General features: G+C 42.1%; 1 protein-coding gene across 1 annotated transcript; it reads left to right on the top strand.

The window, feature by feature from the left end:
• Positions 1-250: 250 nt before the first annotated feature.
• Positions 251-26,165, top strand: LOC308282065 (uncharacterized protein; the record flags this gene model as incomplete). Its single annotated transcript, XM_080722411.1, has 8 exons — positions 251-389; positions 18,411-18,456; positions 19,551-19,710; positions 20,927-20,981; positions 21,655-21,740; positions 23,224-23,335; positions 25,864-26,032; positions 26,128-26,165. The coding sequence occupies exons 2-8, from the start codon at positions 18,411-18,413 to the stop codon at positions 26,163-26,165; spliced, it is 666 nt and encodes a 221-aa protein (XP_080578537.1). The 5' UTR covers positions 251-389.

The following is a 26,165-nucleotide window of genomic DNA, read 5'->3' as shown; positions in this document are numbered from 1 at the left end:
CTGATGTATTAGTTAATCAGGAATAAAGTGTTAGTTAAGCATTAACTACGTGCATTACTTTGTACCTTATAGTAAAGTGTTACCCTGTAAAGTGTTACCAAACTTCTAAAACCTAAAAATGCTATCTAGCTTCATGTATGGTCATTGAGGAGTGTTACATACTACATGTTATCCTCGTATCCTTTTATTTTGAAAATACCTCTCACCGACCGCCGGAAGTAATTATTTTCCCTCGCTGCCGCTGCTGGCGGGATTGACGCGGGGTTTACTGTCTGTGTCTGTCTCCAGCTGCTGTGCTGTGTGTGACGCGTGTGTCAGTGAATGTACAGTAGGCTACGGTACGGTGGAATATAAAAACAAATCTGCAACATCTGGATTCACACAGCAAGGTAAAACAAAAACATAAATATATCACTGTCAAACTTTTAAGAGTGGCTGTTGTGTCGTATTAGATCAGATCAGATTCGATCAATGCATGCGATTGCATGCAGGGTGGGAATCATTCCACAAGAAGTATAATACATAAGAGACTAGATAAGATTTCATCGCAATAAGCTGCGCAATAATTAATCGCTTTCTTACAACGAGCTCGCCGGCTTTTACGCGCAGGCTACAGCGAATACTTAGTGTTTTGAGTTTTGATCCATGGTTGCAGGAGTGGTTTGTGTGTTGCTTGGGTGTGTGTGTGGTGGGGGCGGGGGGGTCCTGGACTGCATGCATATCGGGGTGGTCCAGAAAATAGCCGATCTGCAAGCCCACAATGCGTCGCGATCGCGGCGCATTGTGAGCTTGTAGATTGGCTATTTTCTGTGCGTGTGTGTATATGGGGAGGGGTGGTCTGGACTGGACTGCATGCATGCATATCGGGGGGTCCTCCAGTCCAGACCAGCCCAGCAGCCGCCGCGTTGCGTGCAAAAAGCTGTATGGAATGGAGGGTGTGTGTGACTGGATCTCTCATGTGTCTTCACTCTACTTCGTTCAATGTTGTGCAAATCCCCTCAGATGCACTGTGAACTAACCGTGGATCTGAGGTGAAAAAGCAACCTAAAGGCAGGGCATTTGGAATGGATGGTGTTTGAAATATGAATTGAAGTGCTGTGGCATTCCATTCGGGCCGGCCGGGCGTGTCTTCTTCTCCGTTCTATCCTTTGTTATTTAGTTTTTCTACCATGTCCTGAGATGCCGTCTGGGCTGGGGGAAAAAGGAACCGCCCTCTTTTATGATTGCAGGGGCCCTCCTACTGGAGATGGCTGTTATTATTGTTGTTGTGAATATGAAAAATGTATAAGGAGAAGCCATATTTTAATAATAGTCTATAACTCGGCGTTTTCCTTTTTTAAATGGGGCTGAGTTCGTTGTGCCACTGGGCACTGGACGCTAGGCGTGTTTGTTTTATTTTATCACACAGGCAACACCGTGATGCACATGATGATGCGTTTCACCCATTGTTTTCAACAGGTAGGCTGCAGTAAAAATGCCATGTCAGTATTATTAAGCGAAGCTGTGAGTGTGTGAGCCACCCAGGCTGTTGAATTTGTGAGATATTGACATATTTACGATATATAACGTATATTATTTTTTTTATTATATAGCCTAGCTTTTAGGCTATTTAAATGTTTTTCTTTTCTTTTTTTATATGTTGCTTTGGTTATGTTTGTTTTCCATTTTATTATTATTATTATTATTATTATTATTATTACCCGGTTACTATTCTTCTTCTAATTCTTCCCCGTATTGTTATTATTATGCTACAATGATCCAACTTGAATGTGAAATAACTATAATTTGGTTGTACTATATATCAAACTACATTGATATAGTGAGGAAAGGTGCTTGTATCAAACTACATTGATATAGTGAGGAAATATGCTTGTATCAAACTACATTGATATAGAGAGGAAATATGCCTGTATCAAACTACACATTGACTTCACCACATCGTAAGTGCATACCTTCAAGAATGCTCCTAAATATTTCAAGGCCTTAAAAAAGATGAGTAAAATCCTGTTCTACTGGTCCAACATCTAGTGGTGCTATTGCATTCTTTACTTCTAGGACCAATAACCTGTCCAAGTAAATGATAACCAAAAGCTAAAAACAACAAAATCAAGAAACTATCATCTCATCCATCCATGCATGTATTGATGTATATAACACATTATATGGTTCTGTTTTATAATAATGTAGTTTTCTGTTATCCTTACTGCAATATTTACATTGACATATGAGGAAAGGTGGTTGTATCAAACTACTGTACATTGACCTCACAACATTGTAAGTGCATACAGTAGACTACTACCTTCAGGACTGCTCCTGAATATTTCAGAAAGGGCTTTTGTTTTAAAGATGAGCTTAATCCTGTCCTACTGGTCCAACATCTAGTGGTGCTGTTGTATTCTATACTTCTAGGACCAATACCCTGTCCAAGTAAATGATAGCAAAAAGATACAAAAACAAGAATGACTCAAAAGGCCCTCATTACAGTACAGTATATAAGTGCTTATTTGCCCCGCTGTAAACCTGGCACTTGTATGACAGCATTATCACACTGGACACAGTTTACAGTTTAGGCATTGAGCAGACACCTGCTGTTTGTTTAAGTCAGTGGTTTTGAGAGCCATAAGGGTTTAAATAAGTACAACTCTAGTCTAAAACATGGCCAGCCCAAGGCCTGTGGAATATTGCCTCTATTTGATGTCCCAGACTACCAGACTCGGCCCAATAAAGGACTGTGGTGGGCTGCCAGGGCAGGCCTATAAGCCAAAATGACTGAATGAACTATTTGGGACACTTAGCAGTGACTGAATGGCCCACACCAATGGAGTGCATCAAGAGAATAAAAGCATGTGTCATTGTATCTGTACTTGGACCATTAGACTTGATTAATGGGGCAGGGATATGTAACACTGCAACATGGCACAGACAGACAGACAGACAGACAGACAGACAGACAGACAGACAGACAGACAGACAGACAGACAGACAGACTGACTGACTGACTGACTGACTGACTGACTGACTTCCTTAGAATAGAGATATTTTAACCACATAAAAAAAAGATATTGGAAATATTCTTCTTACGGTACTGTATGTTCTAATTGTATCTAATAAATAATTCACTAGAGTCATCTTCTCTACATCTCTCTGTTGCTTCTCCATCAGGTCTCTCAAGTCAGACGATCACTTCCACAATCTTAGGGGGTCTTTATACCAGGACGATTGGAAACGCTGCCGGTCTCGTTTTGGATTTATTACCCAAAAAACGTCGCGTTTACACCTTGTTGTTGGTTCGTTTTTCTGTGTTTATACTACAAGTTGACAACGCATGAATTCAAGCAAAATGTGTCATGTTCCCAGCCTACGTAGGCCTATACTGTGTATTTACCCTTCAACTATAAAATATATATTGTTTTTAATGAGACATGCTTTGTAATTAGGCTATGCTCCCAAATCCATATTATTATCGTCTGTTCGCATATTTCAATGAGTCCCGCAAAAGGAGGTTTTTAGCGAGGTGAAGTGAAACACCAACAAAAGTCACCTGGAAGATGAAGGTCGGAACATTTATAGCCTATGGAGCATATTTCTGGACATTATCTACGGGGATGGGCTATATTAAGTGAGTTCTGTCTTCTATCTGCAACACAGAAGTATAACGCACCATGCGAGGCAACTAACGGAGTAGGCTAGCCTACAGAGGCACATATGGGTATGGTAGTCTACCATACCTTGATTACAAGGGAAAATAATAAAATGTACTTCTTAAAATAAATTCATCATGCCTGTTGCTAAGTATTGGCAACATGACTGTCTTGCATGCGTGCCTTGCACGTGCAAGACCAGACAACAGTCATGTTGCCATACCTTAGCTCTTAGTGAACTGACGCACTGCACTGGGATGCGGCGCAATGGAGGATGTGCCGTCGCCGTCGCAAAATAAACTAACGGAATAAATTAATGAACTGACGCCATACGCCACTGGCAGTCTGTTATTTCACTGGAAGTCACAATCATAGCCTTCCGTTATGGCTTTAAGTAAATTGCCTAGTTTGGAAGCAACATGCGTGCCTTAAGAGGAGGCTAGACGCACTGGAGAGAAAAAGCGACATGATTTCTTTGACTGGAGGAGAGGGAGCGAGGATATGGAGGAAGTTTTTGTGATGGTCTCTGACTGACTGGACAGTTATGTTTATTCTGTCTGTCTGTCTGTCTGTCTGTCTGTCTGTCTGTCTGTCTGTCTGTCTGTCAGCAAGACTCAGGCATATTACAATAACTCACTCATTACCTGAAGTCCGCTGCGTCTGTGATGTGGCGCGGTGCATGAAGAATTAATCCAGTATTTTTTGGTGAGAAGTTGAAAAAGGGGGACGCAAAATAGTCATTAATCATTGGTTTGCTTTGCTTAGAATGGAATACCATAGCCTAATGGTTTCATTTAACTTTGCGGAGAGGAGAGCTGTTGCAACTCCGACAGGCCAGCTAGGGTACCAGCCCAGGTGCGACGACTTGTGCGTAATTAGACATTTTTAAAAGGCTTTCATATAGACTACTCCTGACATTTTTCAAATGAGGTTTGTGCTAATAGATCACTGGGCTATTTTCTGGGTTTTAATTAGGCCTACAACAACACAAATAATAATAATACATTTTCGGTTAGTCTGACAGACTGACACTTATATGCAGCAGGGGAAGTGGAGCAGAGGAGGGGGTGCTATGACATCATCGCACTCTCCCTCACGGCCGAATTCCGATATTACACCGTTGCGAAACTGATGCGAAACCGCAGAAATGCACTTTCAGAGCCGAATTCGGAAAAGTATCGGTTAGGGTCATGAAACCGCGTCTCCGTGTGTCAAAATGGCCGAATCAATAGTAAAAACTATCGTCTACAAAAAAATCGACCTCATGTAATGACCCCCTTAAATGTCTATAATTATACTCCTGGTAATAAAGCTTACAACAGCTTTCTATAAAAGCTTAACAGCTTTCTACAGCTTACAACAAATCACTTTTGTTTCTCTATTTTCTTTTTTTGAAACGATTTTCAACATGGGATTGATGGAAACTGCAATTATGAAGATTATGCCAAAATAATTGTGATTATCTCAAATAATTATGATTAGGTAATTATAATTGTGACAGGCCGAGGCATGGTGTTCACGAACATGAATTTAAAACTATTTCAATTTCCATTTCTGAAAAGTATGCAGCTAGCTAAAGAAGATAGGCTTCAACCAATTTGGTTTCCAGTATAGTTATTTACCTGACTGCAGCAGAGCTCGACTGGTGAGTGATGTTTACGTCCAATGCTCCGTTACTGATTTTGTAGTCCTAGAAGTTGGCTAGAACACTGTTTACCAATTTTTTTTAACAATATTTGCAAAAAGAAAAATAACTACAAAATCTTGAAATCAATTTAAAAAAACTTCTGAGGACATTTAACTTAAATTAAATAAGCATGACAAAGTTTGAGAACCACTGATATACGGTACAAAGTATGATGTGCAGAATGTTTTTGAAAGAAAGCGTAGCCCTCTACTAACAACCATTTCATCCACTGAAAACACGGTTGCATATCTCCATGGACACGTGCGGACTGTAGTGTAGATTATTGCATTCCCCCGAAAAAATCTAGAATTTCTTCTATGACAAAATCTTGAAATCAATTAAAAAAACTTCTGAGGACATTTAACTTAAATAAGCACACAAATAAATAGTATATTGTAGGTGCTGTACTGTAGGTTAGGCTATACTGTGTATATACCTTTTGTGTTGGTATGTGAGTGCGTGCATTTTGAGTTTGTAGATCTTCTTCCTTAATTAGAATCGCCCCAAAAAATAGTGTGTATGTTTGTCCGTTTGTCCATCTGTAACTCCACGTTCAGCAGTTGTTCAATTGTCTAAAAAACATAATACAAAAATCAATAACGCATGTACCTTGCCCAACATCAACTTTATCACCTTCAGATGTGTCTCTACTTCTCATAATCCCCAAATGTTTAAAATATTTTCCCAAATTTTGGCCTGTAGGCGGCTGTCCTGTGATGCGATTTACATCACAAATGGGCGTCGACAAGCAGGGCACTCCCAGTCCGGGGGCACTTCCAGAGAGAGCAGTCTGTCTGCTTCACAGTCTGTCTGCTTCACACCCAGGGAGACTAACAGGCACACACACAAAGGGGCCAGGCCCCCGCAGGGGGCTGTAGGCTAGTTTCTTTTAAATGTTTTGTGAATGTTTGCCTATAATTACATACCCAACATAGGGATTCCAGGTTGAAAGTGGTTAAAATCAGGACACAAACACTCGGCAATTCTTTTGTGTTCATAAGAAGGATGATTACATTACATATAGACACAGATGCTCATTGTTGAACTGTGATCAATGAAGTTTAGTGAAAGCGTGGCACCGAGTGCCGCACTGTGAGCTTGTAGATCTGAAAATATTTGGTCCCAGGGACCCCCCATAAGCACAATCTTAGTTACAAATGTTCACTTCAATAATATTTAAAGATTTGCACAAATTTTCACAACTTTAAAAAAATAGCAGATCTACAAGCTTGCTGTGAGCTTTTCAATAGGTAAAAATAATAGGTATAAAATAATGAAGGCCCCCTCCACCTTGGGCCCTAGTAACTCAGTCCCACCTTTCCCCCCCTTGTGACGCCCCTGCAAGCTCCTAATGACATGACATGCCCAACATTGGGACGCCGGGGTTAAAGAGGTTAGACTACTGTATGTGTTAATTATCTCTCTGGTGGTTGCTTGCTGGAAAGTGGAAAGGGGAAATGTGTGTTGTGTGTCTTGTGTTTACCACACGCCATGTCTGTCTGTTTTCCTGTGTTAATCATTTAATGCTGTCTCGGCTTTCATGCAAGTGCCAATTAAAGCAAATTCCCTGTGTAAACCTCGTGCTAATAATTAAGTCATAACAAACTCTGATTCTGATGATTCAGTTATTCACACGAAACCCCAATGAAGTGAAAGAACTAACAGGCAGTGTGACAGCATTTACCACCAAAGCTTTTAATGACTGCTACTAGTGCTTAAATTGTTGACAAGGTTATCTCTTATCTCTTCTCCTTTCTCTCTTTATCTTTGGCTCCATGTGTAATGTTTAGACAAAGAAGCTAGTTGTAAAGACTGCTATCTTATAAAATCAACATGACGGGAGCCGGTTCTCATTTGCCTGTGTGTGTGTGTGCGTGCGTGCGTGCTTGTGCTACTATGCTTGCGAGAGTCAAACGTCAAAAGTATAGTAGAATTTGAGAAATAGACATGGGGATAACGTACTCACAAGAGAGATGGTTGTTTTATGGTAAAGAATAGTTCTATGTGACAGGGCTATGGAGCAGATAAAAGCTTGAGAGACTTGAGAGACTGCTGATATACCTGGATCTTTTTGATGAATGGTTTTGAATGGAAGGACAACGTTCTTTTCCCGTTGCTGCTGCTACCGCTTCTCATGCTCTGGAGGGGAGTGGATCAGGGGTAGAGTTGCTTTCTTAGAACACAGACGGTTCCCGAAGGGTTCCCAGTTCGATCCCGGCTCCCCCAGAGTTAGTGTCGATTCTGTCGAAGAGTCCTTGAGCAAGACTCTGAACCCCTAGTTGATCCCAGTGAGCAGGTTAAAGAAGTCACTGATTGGGCTAGTCTTAAGTCCACAGGCAGGTTATTCCAGAGTTTAGGGGCACGGGCCGCAAATGCCCGATCGCCCATTGTAACGAGGTTAGTTGGGGGAACTACCAATAAAGCTCTGCCTGCGGATCTCAGGGTGCGTGTCGGCCTATATGGCTCCAGCATGTCGGAGATGTAGCTGGGAGCCAGGCCATGTAGGGCTTTAAAAGTAAGCAATAACATTTTAAAATCAACTCTAAAATCAACCGGTAGCCAGTGAAGGGCAGCAAGTATCGGTGTGATGTGCTCATGTCTCCTAGTATTAGTCAGGAGTCTAGCTGCCGAGTTTTGCACAAGTTGTAGACGGGAGATTAATTTGTTAGGGAGTCCAGAGTATAAATAATTACAGTAGTCGAGGCGTGACAAAATAAAAGCATGAATAACTTTTTCTAGGTCCGCAAAAGATAAAAAATGACTTAATTTTAGAGATGTTTCTTAATTGAAAGAAACACGACCTTAGCCTTAGGCTTAAAATTAGGAATATATTCACGTTGGGACTTGGGCTAAGGGTTAGGATTACTGTAGGAATTCAGAGGTTAGGTTTATGGGTTGGGGTTGGAGTCAGATATGCCTGATGATTTACTGTATACTTTGTTGCATGCCGGTGTCAATGCACCGAAAATAGCAGATCTGAAAGCTTGTAGCTCGGCTATTTTCGGCTTTATGTTGGTGTCCTCACAAGTATACTAGTAGTACAACACGTTTGTGTGTGTGTGTGTGTGTGTGTGTGTGTGTGTGTGTGTGTGTGTGTGTGTGTGTGTGTGTGTGTGTGTGTGTGTGTGTGTGTGTGTGTGTGTGTGTGTGTGTGGGTGGTGGGTGCGTGCATACACGTGAATGTCTGAGAGTGTTGAACTTGAAGGCCTATCTCGTAGAGTGTAATAAAGTTGACATGCCTGGGAGAGGTTCTTAGGAAAGAGAAGTGGAAAGAGAAGTGGAAGTTTTACTGCTTTCAGTCGGTCTAGGAATTCCTCTGCTAGCCAACAGCTATAGCGACATTCTTCGGGGTCTCCTCTAGCATGCCTTGGGCGGGCACACACACACACACACACACACACACACACAATAGGGACAAACAAACATGCGGACAGATTGGCAGGCACACCCAAACACTCACACAAGAAGAAGCGAGGTGGGCATCACAGAATCTCACAATCTCATCGGGAGATAAGCGACCGCCACATCGCATACACAAACTTTAGAAGGCAATCGTAGCCAATCAAGAGGGAATATGGGAAATGGGAGATTTTAGGGCAAAATCCTGTAGGAGCAGTGTCCAAAAATGTGTTTTGCAGAAATCGGCCTGATGGTGGCGCTAGAAGAGGGGCATGTGAGAAATGAGGGGTGGAGGTTGTGGTTTGCCAGCCAAGGAGTGTGTGTGCAAAGTTTGGCATGGATAGGGGCAACGGTGCCCGAGATAAGAGTAGGGCCAAAAGTGTAATGTGACGTGACGTGACGTGTCGTGACGTGACGTGACGTACAGACTGACTGACTGACTGACTGACTGCTACTGTACATACATGTACAGTAGTAGCAGAAGTGCGCTGGGGCATCATTCAGGGTCTCAATTGCCACCCTCTTGTGTGTGCACATTTAACGAGTGCATCTCACTCCCATCCCATGATTGAGACATATTCAGACATCCATGTGACACATGTGATGGACATCTGCAACCATACATTTATTAATCCCTTTCAACCTGACAACGCTATTTAGTCTGGTTGCCCCACTATAGTACTTGTCCGATAGTATACTTCCATCCATCTTTCTTTCCGGATAAACCTTATTTTGCAGTGCTGCTCCTCCCACAGTTTTGGTGGCAATATGTCAAATCGACCGGCTCCATCGGGAATCGTGTGCTTGAATCGTGTGCTTCCCAGAATTGCATCTTTCTGGTTTGCATCTATTTTGGGCATGTTATTAGTAGGTCAGTGTTTCAGGCCCGAGTGACCCCACACAATGCGCCTTGCCCCCCATAGGGATGGGACGATATGAAAATGTCATATCACGATTACTGTGACCAAAGAAATCGCGATTTACGATATTATCGCAATGATCAAAATCCATTATCCTGGGGCGGAACATTTGCCAAAAAATAGCCGATCTACAAGCTCACAACGCGTCGCATTGCGACGCGTTGTGAGCTTGTAGATTGGCTATTTTTTGGCAGAGATTTGGTAGAGAGTTGAAAAAAAAGACTATATCACGATAAATTAAATCTCCATGATACGATTATCGTGAGTGTTTTTTATCACGATAAATGATAATATCACTTATCGTCCCATCCCTAGTCCCCACCCTCACAGGGACAATTGTAGAAGAAGAGGCATTATTACATTTAGGGTGCGTTCGGAAATACAGTACTGAGCGCATCGGCCAATACAAACTAATACGTGAGGGCGCTCGGGGTGCTCATTTCCAAACGCACCCATGGTTTGACCCGGTTCCACAGATAAACAAGCGTTGTGTGAGCTTGTATCTGTATTTTCAAAATCGACTGATGAGAGATTTTTAGGTGCAATGCTCCGATACTGATTTTGTAGTGCAGGGGTCTTCAACGTTTTCAGGCCAAGGACCCCTTGGTTGAGAGAGAGATGAAGCAGGGACCCCCACAACCTTTTCATACATTCCATATAGTTTCATTGTTGGACAGCACAATCAGTGCATTTTGGATTCTTGCAAATTTGTGTTTTCAGATATTTAACCACTTGAACCGTCTGCTCTTTTTCCCCTCTACACCAAACCTCTTTGCCAAAAAATGCCGATCTCCAAGCTCACAACACAGACATAAAAAGGTAGACGCCTCTTCCGGCTCTCTGGTACCCGTCTCGCCTTGGTGGGCATTTTTGATTGACAGGCTTGGAATTCTTCTGTGTGCGTAACAGCTTGCCCTCGACACTTCCTCTTTTGTGCCTATCAAGTTGAACTGGTCGCTCCATAACTTCAGCGGGTGGACGAGGTATCTAGCTTTTTATATCTGTGGCTCACAACGCCTCACAGGCGCGAGGGTGTATAAAAGGTTCACACTGGACAGTCCCTCCCTCTGGCCACATCACTGACTCGGCTCCACCCATCTCTCACCTGCACTGATACCACACCTGCTCCCACTCTCACTCATATACCTGCTGGCTATATAAACTGCCTGGGTGCTTCACTCTAGTTCAGCAGCAGTAGAGACCACACCTGAGTCCTGGCCTGAGCCTGCACCATAACCTGTTATGCGTTACATGAAGTGAGTTAAATGCCTTGTTCTCATGTTGTCTTTTATTGATATTGTAGTGTTTAAATGCCCTTTATCCTAGTGTGCTAATGTTTGTATGAAGATGGATTGATGAATTGTTATATTGTCATCTATGTAGGCTATTTATGACTTGCAGTGAACATGGCATATGTTGCTCCTTTGTGAGTGTAATCCTTATTCTATATGACTTGATGCTATGAAGAGAATATTTACCCTTGTGTATTTATTGCTGAAATGTTGTCACTGTGTTTCATTATTTAATATGTTTCTGTATTTCTGTCTTATTCAGAAATAAAACCATAACACATGGAATCTCCTGACTTTGTCCACATCCTTATCGATGTAGCCATGGCGAAGCTAACAACCTAGCCAGCCCTAAGAACCTAGCCTAACATCTACTTTACATGGTCCTTCGAAACCGAGAAGAATAGCTTTGCCATGGCTGATGAACAAACAGATCAGAAGATCCTAAAGTGGCTCTGGGAGAGTAAAGATAGACTGCAGCGCCTAGCTGAGGGAGTGCTCCAGCGCCCAATAGAGTATGAGGCTTCCACCTCGCCTCCCCCACCATCTAGGCCTCCCAAGACCTCGCTGCCCAGCAGCCAAGCTTCCTGCTCCCAAGTCTCCGCCTCCTCCCGCAGCCAAGCTTCCTGCTCCCAAGTCTCCTCCTCCTACAGCAGCCAAACTTCCTGCTCCCAAGTCTCCTCCTCCTACAGCAGCCAAGCTTCCTGCTCCCAAGTCTCCTCCTCCTATAGCAGCCAAGCTTCTTGCTCCCAAGTCTCCTCCTCCTATAGCAGCCAAGCTTCTTGCTCCCAAGGCTCCTCCTCCTATAGCAGCCAAGCTTCTTGCTCCCAAGTCTCCGCCTCCTCCGACGCCCAGGGCGCAGCCTACGACTCTTCCTCCTCCGACGCCCAGGGCACAGCCTTCAACTCCTCCTCTGACGTCTTCTCCTCCTCAGTCACCTCCAGCTGCCAAACCTCCTCCTCTGCCACCTGAGCCTCCCCCAGCACCCGTTTGTTCCTCATGGGGCGGCCCTATTACCAGTGTGACCTTTTTAGATTTAAATCTAGCAGATTTGGGGCGGCTGTATAAAAGGTTCACACTGGACAGTCCCTCCCTCTGGCCACATCACTGACTCGGCTCCACCCATCTCTCAACTGCACTGATTCACCACACCTGCTCCCACTCACACTCATTACCTGCTGGCTATAGACCGGTTTCTTGTTTACAAACATTGAGACTAAATGCACAGCTGAATGTATCATGTAATCAATTCCCACCAATCCCCAAACCTGTTGTTTTGGGGAGCGCTGCATGGTTTCTATTTATTGGCTAATTTTGGTACTGACCCTGCGTGCGCATCTAGTTCTTATCAGTGTAACGTGGACCAGAAACCCGTCTATATAAACTGCCTGGGTGCTTCACTCTAGTTTAGCAGCAGTAGAGACCACACCTGAGTCCTGGCCTGAGCCTGCACCGTAACTGCACCTGTTATGCGTTACATGAAGTGAGTTAAATGCCATGTTGTCTTTTATTGATATTGTAGTGTTTAAATGCCCTTTATCCTAGTGTGCTAATGTTTGTATGAAGATGGGTTGATGAATTGTTATATTGTCATCTATGTAGGCTATTTATGACTTGCAGTGAACATGGCATATGTTGCTCCTTTGTGAGTGTAATCCTTATTCTATATGACTTGATGCTATGAAGAGAATATTTACCTTGGTGTATGTATTGCTGAAATGTTGTCACTGTTTCATTATTTAATATGTCTCATTTAGAAATAAAACCATAACACATGGAATCTCCTGACTTTGTCCACATCCTTATCGATGTAGCCATGGCGAAGCTAACAACCTAGCAGCCAGCCCTAACAACCTAGCCTAACACACTACTGAGGGGATGTGAGCTTGTAGATCTGCTATATTTGGCTACAGTTCTCAGAATATGGACGCTAGGGTTCAAGTGGTTCATAAAGTTTCTATCACACAAAGATTCTGAGGACCCCCGGCCTGTAGTAACTCTGACGACCCCCCGGACCCCCTGTTGAAGACCCTTGTTGTCCTAGAACACTGATAACGATATTTGGTAAAAACGGAACTCCAAAATCTTGAAAAACGTAGATTTGATGAAAGTATATTTAAGTATATTTTTGTTTAACTTAAAGCACACAAATAAATAGATAAAGTATATCGTAGGTGCTGTACTTCAGTTAAAGGACAACTTTGTTTTTTTACAACAAGGGTTCATATTTTAGATTGTAATTAGAGGGGAAAAAAAAGTGAGTGATAAAATGTTTTCATTTGCTTTGTTCTATTGTTTTATCGCGTTTACCGTGCTAAAATGTGGGGCATGCGTACAAGTGGCTAAATATGTATTTGTAGACGCAATAAGCCAGCAGTTTCTTTATTGCTATTTACAGTAACCATAAGTCACATCCAACCATGAAAGGTTGCGTTGTATCTTGGGGATGGGCTTATTCTGTGTAAAATGACATATTTAGCCACTTGTACGCATGCCCCCAACCACTGAGATAATAATCTCTAAAACAATAGAAAGAAGTAAAGGAAATCATTTTAAAACTCATCTTTTATATTCTTTAATTACAATCTAAAATATGAACCCTTGTTGTAAAAAACTAAAGTTGTCCTTTAAATAAGTATATCATTTTGTCATATTTTATAATTGTCACTTTAGAAACGGGCAGATATCCTGTATACAATACACTTATACTGTATGTTAGTTTGTTTACTGTTGAGTGAGAAAACATTGTTGCCCATATTTGGGACCCCCCAAAATATTTTGGGGACCCCCCTGAGGGTCCCGACTCCCGACCCACAGTTTGGGAACCACTGGTATAGGTGAACAGTTTCAAACATTTTAATTTCCCCCTGCAAAACAAATGTATAAAATAAAAAATAGAACAAAATAAGTGGACCTGCAAGCTCACTTGTAGATCCACTCATTTCAGTATTTTGTTAGGCCTAGAATTATTGAAAGCTTTAACCAATGAAAAATAGCAGATATACAAGCTCACAGCGCGGCACCGAGTGCCGCGCTGTGAGCTTGTAGATCTGCTATTTTTGGAAAAGTCGTGAAAATGTGTGCAAATCTTTGACAATTAATTTTCAAAGCGAACGTTTGTAACTAAAATTTTGCTTCTGGGGGGTCCCTGGAACTAGATATTTTGAGATGGGGGGGTCGGTGGCCAAATGCATATAATTTTGGGGTCCTTCACATGAAAAGGTTTGAGAACCACTGACATAGTAGTCTCTCAAGAACAGACTAACTGAGCTCCAGTTAAGTGAAAAGGACCTTTTCTTTGACGATGGCTGGCCAGACTGCTGACATAGAAACATAGGTTTTTCAAAACACCTTAGAAGGATTCAAAAGACACTTATAGAATCGGGTCAAAATTCAAATTTTCACGATTTTTCAAAAATAGCAGATCTACAAGCTCGCAGCGCGGCACTCGGTGCTTGTATATCTGCTATTTTTCAATAGATAAAGCATTCAATAATTTTAGGCCTAAATGGGTTAAGTGGTAACTTTAACTTATGTATGTTATTTCTGACATCCCAGACTGTATTTCCGTTCTGGAATGACGGATGCCTCTGTCTGGAAGACAGACAGGCCATGGAGACGCACTAGATTAGAAGCATGGAGGGTGGTGGTGGTCACATGACATGGTCACATGGCATGTGGTTGGCTGCCTGGCTCCAGGGGCGTCACAAGGGGAGGGGGGGGGGGGGTTGTTACTAGACTAGAGTTACTAGGGCCCAAGGTGGAGGGGCCTTATTATTCTATACTTTAGCTATTGAAAAATAGCAGATATACAAGCTTGTAGATCTGCTATTTTTGGAAACGTCGTGAAAATGTGTGCAAATATTTGAATAGGTAATGTATTTTTTAGGCGAACATTTGTAACTCAAATTTTGCTTATGGGGGATCCCTGGAACTAAATATTTTAAGATGGGGGTCCGTGGGCCAAATACATATCATTTTGGGGGTCCTTCACATGAAAACGTTTGAGCACCACTGACATAGAAACATATTTCCACGATTTTTCAAAAATAGCAGATCTACAAGCTCGCACTCGGTGCCGCGCTGTGAGCTTGTAGATCTGCTATTTTTCAATAGTTAAAGCACAACATAACACAGTGAATCCTTGTACCCAGGGCCCAGAATTTAGTGCTCCACCCCTGCCTGGCTCCACCCCTGTGTGTGTGAGCGGAGAGGAGAGCGTGCTCTGTGCAGATTGTGTGGCGTGGTGGCTGCAGATTAATTACACATGACGGCATGACTAACGGCGGTGGGCTGGCAAGACTTCAAATCCATGTAGTCGCAAGCTTTTGCCTCGATTACAAGTATTGATTTAATGATACAAAAATAAATTAAAATAAAATCAATAGCGAAAATAGCAGATCTACAAGCTTGTGGTATAGCATGTGTTGAACATTGTGAAATGTAATAGAACGTAATTGACATTGGCACGTGTACGTGTACACGTGCGTAGTGTAGTAGAAATACAATATTTCGATCTGAGATGTAGTGGTGGAGTAGAAGTAAAAGTATTGGAAATTGGAAATACTCAAGTACAAATACCTCAAAATTGTACTTAAGTACTGTACTTAAGTAAATGTACTGAGTTACTTTACACTTCAGGTTCCAGTAATCCGGCCGTATCGTTTTCAACCACAGGAGAGTACAAACTGTACATGAATGATGTGGTATCTTCAGGTGGAGTCACAGAGTGTGATTCTGTACCAGTAACTCAGATTGATTTATGAACCGGACCAGGACAAAGATCAAGTTCAAGTAGGGTTCAAGTTGTTAAAGTGATCCCTGACTAATACGACAAATATGTCTTAATACATTATAATTGTCCTCTATAACTACAATATAAAATTAAAAACACCTTCAATATTTTATTTCTTCAAGAAATAGCAAATCTTTCACTCAATAGGGGAAATGCATGTCGCAAGTTGAAATGCATGTCGCAAGTTGATGATGTCATAAATGTCATGTGTGATCTATCCCTATGGAATTTATGGAATGCATGTGCAAAAAACACATTTGAAATATTGAGTTGATGCTCATATTAACCATATGAAGTATTAAGTTTGTTTTTATTTGCACATGCATGCCATAAATTCCATAGGGATAGATCACACATGACATTTATGACATCATCAACTTGCGACGGGTATTTCCCCTGTTGAGTGAAAGATTAGCTATTTCTAGAAGAAATAAAATAATTAAGGTGTTTTTAATTTTACATTGTAGTTATAGAGGACAATTATAATGTATTAAGGCATATTTGTCGTATTAGTCAGGGATCACTTTAAATGTCTGAAAACACACATTTTAACATGAAAATCCAAAAGTATCTCGATACTACAGCCTGGAGTAGGCTATCCATACTGTATTGGGAAATAAAATATTGCAATATTGCCATATCGATTATATTGCCAATCTATATTGGCCTGTAAGACGTTGAAGACTCCAGGCTTAGACACCCAAAAAAAAGAAGTTGGGTTGCACATTTTTCTGACAAGATCATTGGAAAGAGAATGATTTAATTCAAGGAACATTCTATCATATTGGCAGTGGTGTAAAGTAACTAATTAGATTTACTTGTTGAGTAGGCCTACTGTACTTCAGTACAATTTTTAGGTATTTGTACTTTACTTCAGTATTTCCAATTTCCAATACTTTTACTTCTACTCCACTACACCTCAGAGGCAAATATAGTACTTTTGCTCCCCTACAATTATTTGAAAACTTTAGTTACTAGTTATTTTGAAGATATAAATGATTATATTATAAAACATACATTAACCACTTAAGCCCGATTGTATACCTCTGCTAGATCTGCTATTTTTGAAAAAACTTGAAAATTTGAATTTGGACCCGATTCTATAAGTGTCTTTTGAATCCTTCTAAGATTTTTGAAAAACCTATGTTTCTATTTCAGCAATCTGGCTCGCCATCGTCAAAGAAAAGGTCCTTTTCTCTTAACTGGAGCTCAGTTAGTCTGTTCTTGAGAGACTACTATGTCAGTGGTTCTCAAACCTTTTCATGTGAAGGACCCAGAAAAAAATGATATGTATTTGGCCACGGACCTCCATCCCAAAATATTTAGTTCCAGGGACCCCCCAGAAGCAAAATTTGAGTTACAAACATTCGCTTTAAAAATACTTTTTTCAAAAATAGCAGATCTACAAGCTCGCATCGCGGCACTCGGTGCCGCGCTGTGAGCTTGTATATCTGCTATTTTTCAATAGTTAAAGCATTCAATAATCCTAGGCCTAAATAAGCAAGATATTTGAGTACTTTTTCCTCCACTGAATGCATATTGGTGCATACTGTCTAAGGTGCTGGTGGGTAATAATAATAATAATCCATAGCTCTGGGGCCGCGGTGCAGTGTGCAACATGGACCTATCCGCTGTGGATCATGCAAAGATTATAAATCAGGCCTTCACCCCACTGACTCTTTAATGGACATCTGGCTCCAGAGTTGCTCATGAATAATGAACTAAGTGAAATGTGTGTTGACGTACGGTGACATTGATGTGCTGGCAAACCGCAGTAGTTTTGGCAGTAATGAGTCACTGATTAATTACAACCCCAGGCCCCAGCCCAGACCCAGACCCACAGCCCTCCCCTCCCCCATCTGTGTGTTAGCTGTTGAACACACCTCATCTGCTGCTAGGCTAGCTGCTGCCCCGTTTGGTCCTGGAAGGAGACCAACTCTGCTAGTGCCCTACTCATATGTTTGTGCACCACAGCCATGCCTCTGTTTACCTCTATGTCATGCCCGTTAGAATTATTTATTATTATTATTATCTCTGACATCACACTGTGACTTCACTGTGATGCCAGGGGAACCACACTAACAGAATCCCTTTCGTGCCCATACATGGAGATCCCCGATGTCATCAATATTTTAAGCCCATATCTAACAGGACTTCATATGGGAATGACCATATATGGAGGCCACATCGGCCACATACCACACTAACAGAATCCATAGATGGCCAAGACAGCCCATAATCTGTGTGGCTCATTCTACAGACAGGGATCTCCATGTATGTATGGGCATAAAAGGTATTGTATGTATGATGTCAGATGTCATAGACGTCATAGACTTTCACATAACAGAATAACCGAGTAAGCATGTTTGGGCTCTCACAGCATGGTCATATATGGATCTCCATATATGGGTACCAGGGGTCTCCAAATATGGGTAACTGGTCCGATATACATCACTGGCCAGATGGCCAAAGCATTTTACTAGTTATATATGTTTTTTATTGTTTCAAGCTGATTGTTGATCAGCTTTGCCTGGCTGCAGTGGCAAATATGAATTTGTTCTTAATCTCGCTTTGTCTGATTAAATAAAGTTTAAACACATAGATAAATAATGTCTCTCTCTCTCTCTCTCTCTCTCTCTCTCTCTCTCTCTCTCTCTCCCCCTCCCTCCCTCCCTCCAGATGATGTGGCGTCTTGTGATCCTGCTTGGCATTGCCCTCAGTGTGGGTAAGTAGGCTATCAGCATGTCATCTGTTCAGAGCCCAATCTGCCTGGCCCACCACTCTCTTTACACACTGTTTCTCTTTGTTTCCTCAGCCTCCACACACACACACACACACACACACACACACACACACACACACACACACACACACACACACACACACACACACACACACACACACACACACACACACACACTGTGTAAGACCCAGATTGTTAATTTAACACACATAATATCACACATCACATTTTACAGTTTTGGCTCCCAGTGAAAAAGTCATGTTTTTTTTCTACACAGTTCTTGCTGTATATACTGTATATAACTCAGTCATCTACACCAGTGGTTCTACAACATGTTCATGTCAAGGTTTTGTGTTATTCAAAACTTTTCTAAATCATTTATTTTCTTCAGAAATAGCAGATATAGAAGCTCATAGAGTCATAACACTATTTTTGATAAAGAACAAATTATAAAATATCTGGGTTACCCCTGGATGGAACCCCCTCAAGCAGGGGTGGGCAACTTTGATGATGGCGAGGGCCACTATATTTCCACCTTCACTCCAGAGGGCCACATTCCATATTGCTACGTCCTACTTTGTCATATCTCATACAAAAGAAGCAAAAATAGCAGATCTCAAGCTGAAAGATCTCAAGCTCAAAACGCATCGCAGCGCTATGCGTTTTGAGCTTGTAGATCTGCTATTTTTGCCTCTTTTGAATTGGAATCCTGTTATTTTTTAATTGGAATCCTGTATGTAAATGTAACATTTTGATTCAATTTCAAGCGCATTTATTTATAATACTCATGTTAACTTCATGAACCTAAATACAGTGGACTTAAACAAAATACATTTTAATACTACTATACTAGTCATTAAGCTACTAAGATAGACTGACGGAATTAAAGCAGGTCATGTTTGGAATTACAGCTGAAATCAATAATATATCAGCATTCTGGTATTAACCTGAGGGCCGCATTAAGTGAAGGTGGGGGCCGCATGTGGCCGCCAGTTGCCAATGTATGGCCTAGAGTTTCGTAACTCATTTAACCTTCTGTCTCCTCTTTTATCTTCATCTTCTTCTGCCTTTTCCAGACTCCTATGGCATCCATGAGCGCGACGAACACGAGCGATTGACCCACGGGCGCCAGTTGAAGATCTACCTGCCCAAGAACGTGGCGAGGCTGGAGTTCACGCCGGCCGGCAGCTGGCAGGCCGACATCCTGTGGGAGGAGAAGGACTGGAACCGTCACAGGTTGGCACCGTCTCAGTTTGATGGACAGGTTTCCCACGGTCATGAAATTCCTGGAATTTTTTTAAAATTAGAACAATATTTTTTCCAGTACTGGAAAAGTTTTGGAATTGATCAACGGTCCTGGAAGGTCCTGGAAAAAATAGCTATGCATTGTCTTTGGTTATTGATTTAGTTAATACCTCTGAAATGACAAATTCCACCTCGGCCAAATTGTCAAATATTAGAGGCAGAAATTGTGAAAATAGCAGATCTACATGCTCATGTAGATCGGCTATTTTCACAATAAAACCGTGTTATACAAAATTCCTCAACTCTTAGTGCTCGTCAGGGTGCCGGGGTCCCCAGTTCAAATATGATTATTTCGGGGGTCACGGCCTGAAAAGGTTGAGAACCACTAGCATACACTACCTGTCTTTGGGCATTGCGCATAGGAGTAAGCGACTCGTTATTGAGCTGAATTATTGTTATATAGTCCTGGAAATCTGGTTAAATATTCTGGAAAAGTTTTGGAAATTAATTGGTAAAGATGTGTGGGAACCAGATGTGTTTTGCACCAAAAATACACGTTGAGGTTGATTGAAAGTAGGGATGGGACGATAAGCGATATTATCGTTTATCGTGATAAAAAAAACACTCACGATAATCGCATCGTGGAGTTTTAATTTATCGTGAAATGATCCTCCGTCATGCACAGGGATCAATTCACCTTTTAGTTTCTGAGCTGCATATCCGGTACCATTTCAACCCTCTATTAGTAAAAAGTACTTATAATATATGTACTTGATACAGTCTTTTTTTTCACTCTCTACCAAATCTCTTTGCCAAAAAATAGCCGATCTACAAGAGTTCCGCCCCAGGATAATGGATGTTGGGGATATTTTGATTATATGTCTTTGGTCACAATAATCGTGATATGAAATTTTCATATCGTCCCATACCTAGTTGATAATCACCTAATCGCAATTATTTATTGCATGTGTAATAATCTGTAATTTCAAACATTTTCAAACATAGTGGAAATAGCAGATCTATACAAGATAGAATTCGTCACCAAAAAAGAACATGCCTAGCTGGCTTTCGAGTCGCTGGTTTTCAGCTTGCTACCTAACTGACACTTATAAAGAAAAAGTGTGAAGCTACTTGTGTTCTATTTGCTGTTTGTTTGTTGTTGTTCTGTGTTGTCCTGCTAAAGTACTTCATGCTAATGTGTCTTCAGAGGCAGAGGCAGAGTGACTGGAGATGGCAGCGACCGACGCTGGTACCTGGACAAGGTTGCCATGAATCCATGCCTTAAATCATATTGTAGAGATTATATTACGGCTGGGCAATCAATGTCACCATTATTTTAAACTTTTGCCTCCCTGAGTGATTATTTTAAAACATTGTGAAAGTGGCAGATCTACACATGCAGCACCAACAGAGTATAATACAGGGCTTAAGTCATTCATCAGCCTAATCGGTTTAGTCGATTATAAAACTATTATTATAATAGTTTTTTTTTTCTTTTTTTGTGAATTCTTTGTTGATTAATATTTTGACATAAATACTAAAATAAAAAAAACAGCTTCTTGATTGTTCGATTAACCTACATGTCAGTTATTGGTTGTAAATGTCGGTCTCAATAGAGGGTATGTGCGTGACATCATCATCATATCCGGAAGTTATGCGGGGACACCTTCGGAGTGGCAAAAAACTCCTTTCTGGCCTTGACAGCCCATACATACAGTACAAACAGAAAAGTCCTATCTGATTGCATTAAACAACGTTAAACAATGTTAAACTCACTTTTCCATTCGATTTTCGACTTGATTTGCCATTCACTTCATGCATGCACATATTCAGTAAATTGCCCAGCCACAGTAAAAATGTTGCTGTTCAGCATTGGTTGGCACTGAGTACTGCACTGTACGTATTGATTGATGTGTGCTGCATTCTGTTTATCAGGTGACATTTGAGGACGAGGGAACATACACACGAAAAGACTTCTGGAACAAAGAAATCTCCACCGTTAAAGTGGCGATCGCAGGCAAGTCTGCAGTCCCGTTCTCCGTCTAATGTTTAAAATAGCGGGATTGTTGATGAGAGGTCAACATTGTGATCTTCTAATACTATCCTAGAAGGTATGACAGTAATGTAGATACTCAATTCAAACTTTATTCCAGACACTCAGGTGGTCCATAGAGTAATACAGCATATATTGTACATAATGTAGACAGTATATAATAGACAGACCACCCAACATAAAATGTTAAAAAGAAAGAAAAAAAAACAACTCTAACAGTAGAATAACCAAAAAATATATAATCTGTACATTGAAACTATACACACTATAGCATCTGTCTATGCATAACATGCTATCTAAATTACATGTTTGCCTTTACATAAGCTTGTATGGTCATCGAGGCTAGCGCAAGTGCTACAGGTTAACACATCGGGTGCCCACGTGGTGTCTACAAGCCAATCTCTTTGATGTCGCTGGAGGCCCACGACGCGTTTGACGCGCTGTACAGTAAACTATACTGTACTGTAGCTACTGCACTTGGCTGCTGCGGTGATGAAACAAACTCCATTTCCCAACATGCAGCGCGCAATTACGTCACCCGGACGCGCTGTGTGTCTCGTTGACTTCCTGTCTAACGGCTGCACAAAAACGTGGTTTTCTCCTAATCTAGCTTTTAAATCACTTTCATTTCAAAACGGCAGCCTCTTCTACCTGCCATAACACAAACAATGTGGCTTAGAAATGATAAAAAACGGTCCTGACTGAAAGAAAAGATTTTCGCGAAATAAACAGGACATACTCCGATTACATTTACTCGGATTACTTTTCTCGCCAGTACTCTCGCCGGTAGGTAGAATGACGCGTTGCCATGGGCACCAGCAACACACACACGTCATACATCCGGGCACTCGATGTGTTAAGGTGGAGGCTGAAGAGGCGGAAGCTAGGGAGGGAGTTTGCAGTTCTAATTGCAATGGGGAGTTGGGGAGTTCATTCCACAGTTTGGGGGCCAGGAGGGAGAAGAGTCTGGGACGAATGGATTAACTACAGTACTGTATATCCTCAATAATACTGTTGCAGCACTCATGCAGGCAGGACATGAATCCATACATACAGTAGAGTGCCTTAAGAGAGCCTCGCTTGTATGGATTCCACAAGTAACAAACAGGTGACTGGCACTATGCCATCTTAGGGCAGTGGTTCTTGGCCACAGCCAAGTTCCGCAAGCATCACTGAAGTGTGGCTTTATAGCTTAGCATATATCAGATGCTTATTCGTAGGTAAACACTTGTAGCTGGTGCCGTCGCATGGCCACCATCTCCAGGGCTCGTCCGCTCGGCAGCTGATCTACAAGCCCAACGCATCCTGTAGTGTGAAATGAGGGGTGGAGGTTGTGATTTGCCATCCAAGGAGTGTGTGTGTGTGTGTGTGGGTGTGGGTGTGGGTGTGTAAAGTTTGGCATAACTAAAGTGTCATTTATGAATCAGCCAATCTCTTTCTCCTCCAGCCAGGAGCGTATATTCCAAGTGTATAGCAGGAGAATCGCTCAAAGTTGACCTGGAGGGCTTGCGTCTGGAGGATGCCAACCTCGACTTCTCTTCGGAGGCAGGAAACTTTACACTGGTAAGCTGGATGGATGGATGGATGGATGGATGGATGGATGGATGGATGGATGGATGGATGGATGGATGGATTGCTATGGGTTGAGGCGAGGGGGCATACTGAGAGGTGGATGGAATACTGCATCATCATGCCCCTAGTAGGGATGTCAATAACCGATTGTCAAACAGTCGGTTGGCCGAGCATTATTTGTCTAATTAATGGTTAATAACTGCTAATCTGCATGGCTCAAATTTTGTACTAATTTTCATTTTCAATTTTTTTAATCCCACAATTTTGTAACCCACTTTTCACCCTGTGCCGATTGCCTAAGCTTTAATCCTGGGCGCTGCTCTCCCTCTCCCTGGTGGAACTGAGCTCATGCTTCCTTGGTACTCTAGTAATTCAGACTGATGAAGAGCCGCTAGGCTCGAAAACGTCACGTCCAATGGGAGGCTCTCTCCATTCCGAGACATGTCGGAAAGGAGACATGTCGGAGTGGAGAGATGCACTCACGTTCAATGGTGTAAAACAGGAACCAAAATATGTGTTTAAGTTTTGGAGCATAATTACCCAGTGTGCAGGCTTTATTCTGCTTTGTTAAATATTTATAAAAACCTGATGACACACTTAACCACTTTCAACCTGGCCTCCCTATTTTGGTCATTTCATTACGGGCAAATGTGTTCATTTAACTCCCAGTCTAGCCATCTCATTCAGAAAAAAAATCAAACCTCGGTTCGAAGTGGAGCGGTGTGTGTGTGTGTGTGTGTGTGTGTGTGTGTGTGTGTGTGTGTGTGTGTGTGTGTGTGTGTGTGTGTGTGTGTGTGTGTGTGTGTGTGTGTGTGTGTGTGTGTGTTTGTGCGCCCCTCCTTTAACTTGTGTGGCCACTCAAGGTATTGCCAGGCTACAGACATAGCCAGCCAGCCAGCCAGCCACGGACATACCTGTCTATTGGGAGCGCTTTCACCGCTCCAAAAATAAAAACTGTTTATCCTGGAACATAATAGCGTAGAAATCCCTTTCTTGTCTCAGAACCTTGTGGTTTTCATGGTGTGTTGTTTCATATTGCAATGCCATATCCTGTTTCGACTCTTAGAGACCATAATACCAAACAGCTAATCCAGTGGTTCTCAACCAGTGGTCCGGAGAGTTCGATGGAGAGTTGGTAACCAAATGGACCCTTATAGATCTTTATAGACCCTTACCATGCATGACGGGTCCATTTAACTCTCTTGGATTCCATTTCCATTTAACTCTCTTGAGTTAAACTCAAGGGAGTGAAATTATTGTTAAACATCTGCATTGCTTGATTTACAAGAAGTCTACACAATAATTAGAGAATGTAGAAGAATTGTTATTTTCGTCCATGTTTGCCTGTTATCTCTTCCATGGTACTACATCAATACAGCATTGAGGAATTGTGGACAAAATCGATAATAAAATATTCTTCGGTCTGAGAGGCTAAATCTCCGGTCCGTGGCTCAAATGCCGAATAATGAATGGACCTTGATGTGAAACAAGGTTGAAAACCACTGAACTAATCAATGGTGATACTGGGTAGGCTACTAAAAGATAAAGGAGCGATGATGATACAGTGCATGATTAGAATTCCTTTATTTATAGCTATGCACTGAGTGTTCTAATGCCTTAGCAGACAAGTTTGCATGCATTATAACGATTATACGATCATTATACAACTGTCAGAGCCTCTTTTTCTTTTGACACACAACACTTGGACTTGGACTTGTAACCAAAGACTTGAGATTGGACTTATGACACTAGCTCAAAGACTTCTGGGCATCTCTGCTATACACTAGCCCCTCCCTATACATTTTAGTCTAGTTTTTGAGTGGTGGTCACAACGCTCCTATACGTGGCCGTGTGTGTGGGTATGTCTGTCTCCGTCCGTGTCTGTCTGTCTGTCTGTCTGTCTGTCTGTATGTAGCCTACAGTACCTTTTATGACCACACATGTTAAGGGAGGGTCGCTGTTTTCAGGCCAGGCACACACACACACACACACACGCACGCACGCACGCACGCACGCACGCACGCACGCACGCACGCACGCACGCACGCACGCACGCACGCACACACACACACACACACACACACAGGGGGTAAGGGGGGAGGGAGGGGGTAAGAGGGTGCTGTTGAGACTAGCCTGGGGGGGGGGGGGGGGAGACAGAATTCATAGATCTAGAACACATAGAATTCATAGATATAGAACACAGAATATGTACAGTACAGTACAGGGTTGGTGGGTAAACCACCGCTCAGTTCACACGGGTGTGATTTTTATTTGTTGACTAAATTCAATATATCTGTCTTAGCTTTAGTCATCATAGCTTAGTTTGTATGTAGTTTTCATCAGTGAAAAAAAAAACAGTGGTGTAAAGTAACTAAGTACATTTACTTACATTTTGAGCTGTTTGTACTTTACTTTTTCAGTACTTTTACATCTACATCTCGGATCCAAATATTGTCACCCACTTTGAAAACCCCTGTGCTAAATCACCCCTGCCCTCCACTCCTCCTCCCCCCCCCCAGGTGAGAGACGGCGCCACGGTGTCTCAGGACCTGGCCGACTACTTCGACCGCGTCAAGTCGTACTCGCACTACATCGAGATCCGCCACGTCAACACCAGCGACGAGGGGCGCTACTACCTGCGGGACAGGAAGTCTCGCCTGGTCTCCGTCACCAGGATGGACCTGACTGGTGGGTCTCACCAACATACTCGTTGATGTTCTGACATTGTTGCAGGGTTTAGAACCTGAGTGTTTGTGTGTTTTGTGAAACATTCCCCTGGTTAGGCCTGTCCTGTAACCATGGGGTGTTGACATGCTGCTAG

Source organism: Nannobrachium achirus (assembly GCF_963921795.1).
Source record: "Nannobrachium achirus genome assembly, chromosome: 3".
Classification (NCBI taxonomy): Eukaryota; Metazoa; Chordata; class Actinopteri; order Myctophiformes; family Myctophidae; genus Nannobrachium; species Nannobrachium achirus.
The sequence above is the reverse complement of the archived record's forward strand: the minus strand, read 5'-3'. Positions and strand labels throughout refer to the sequence as shown.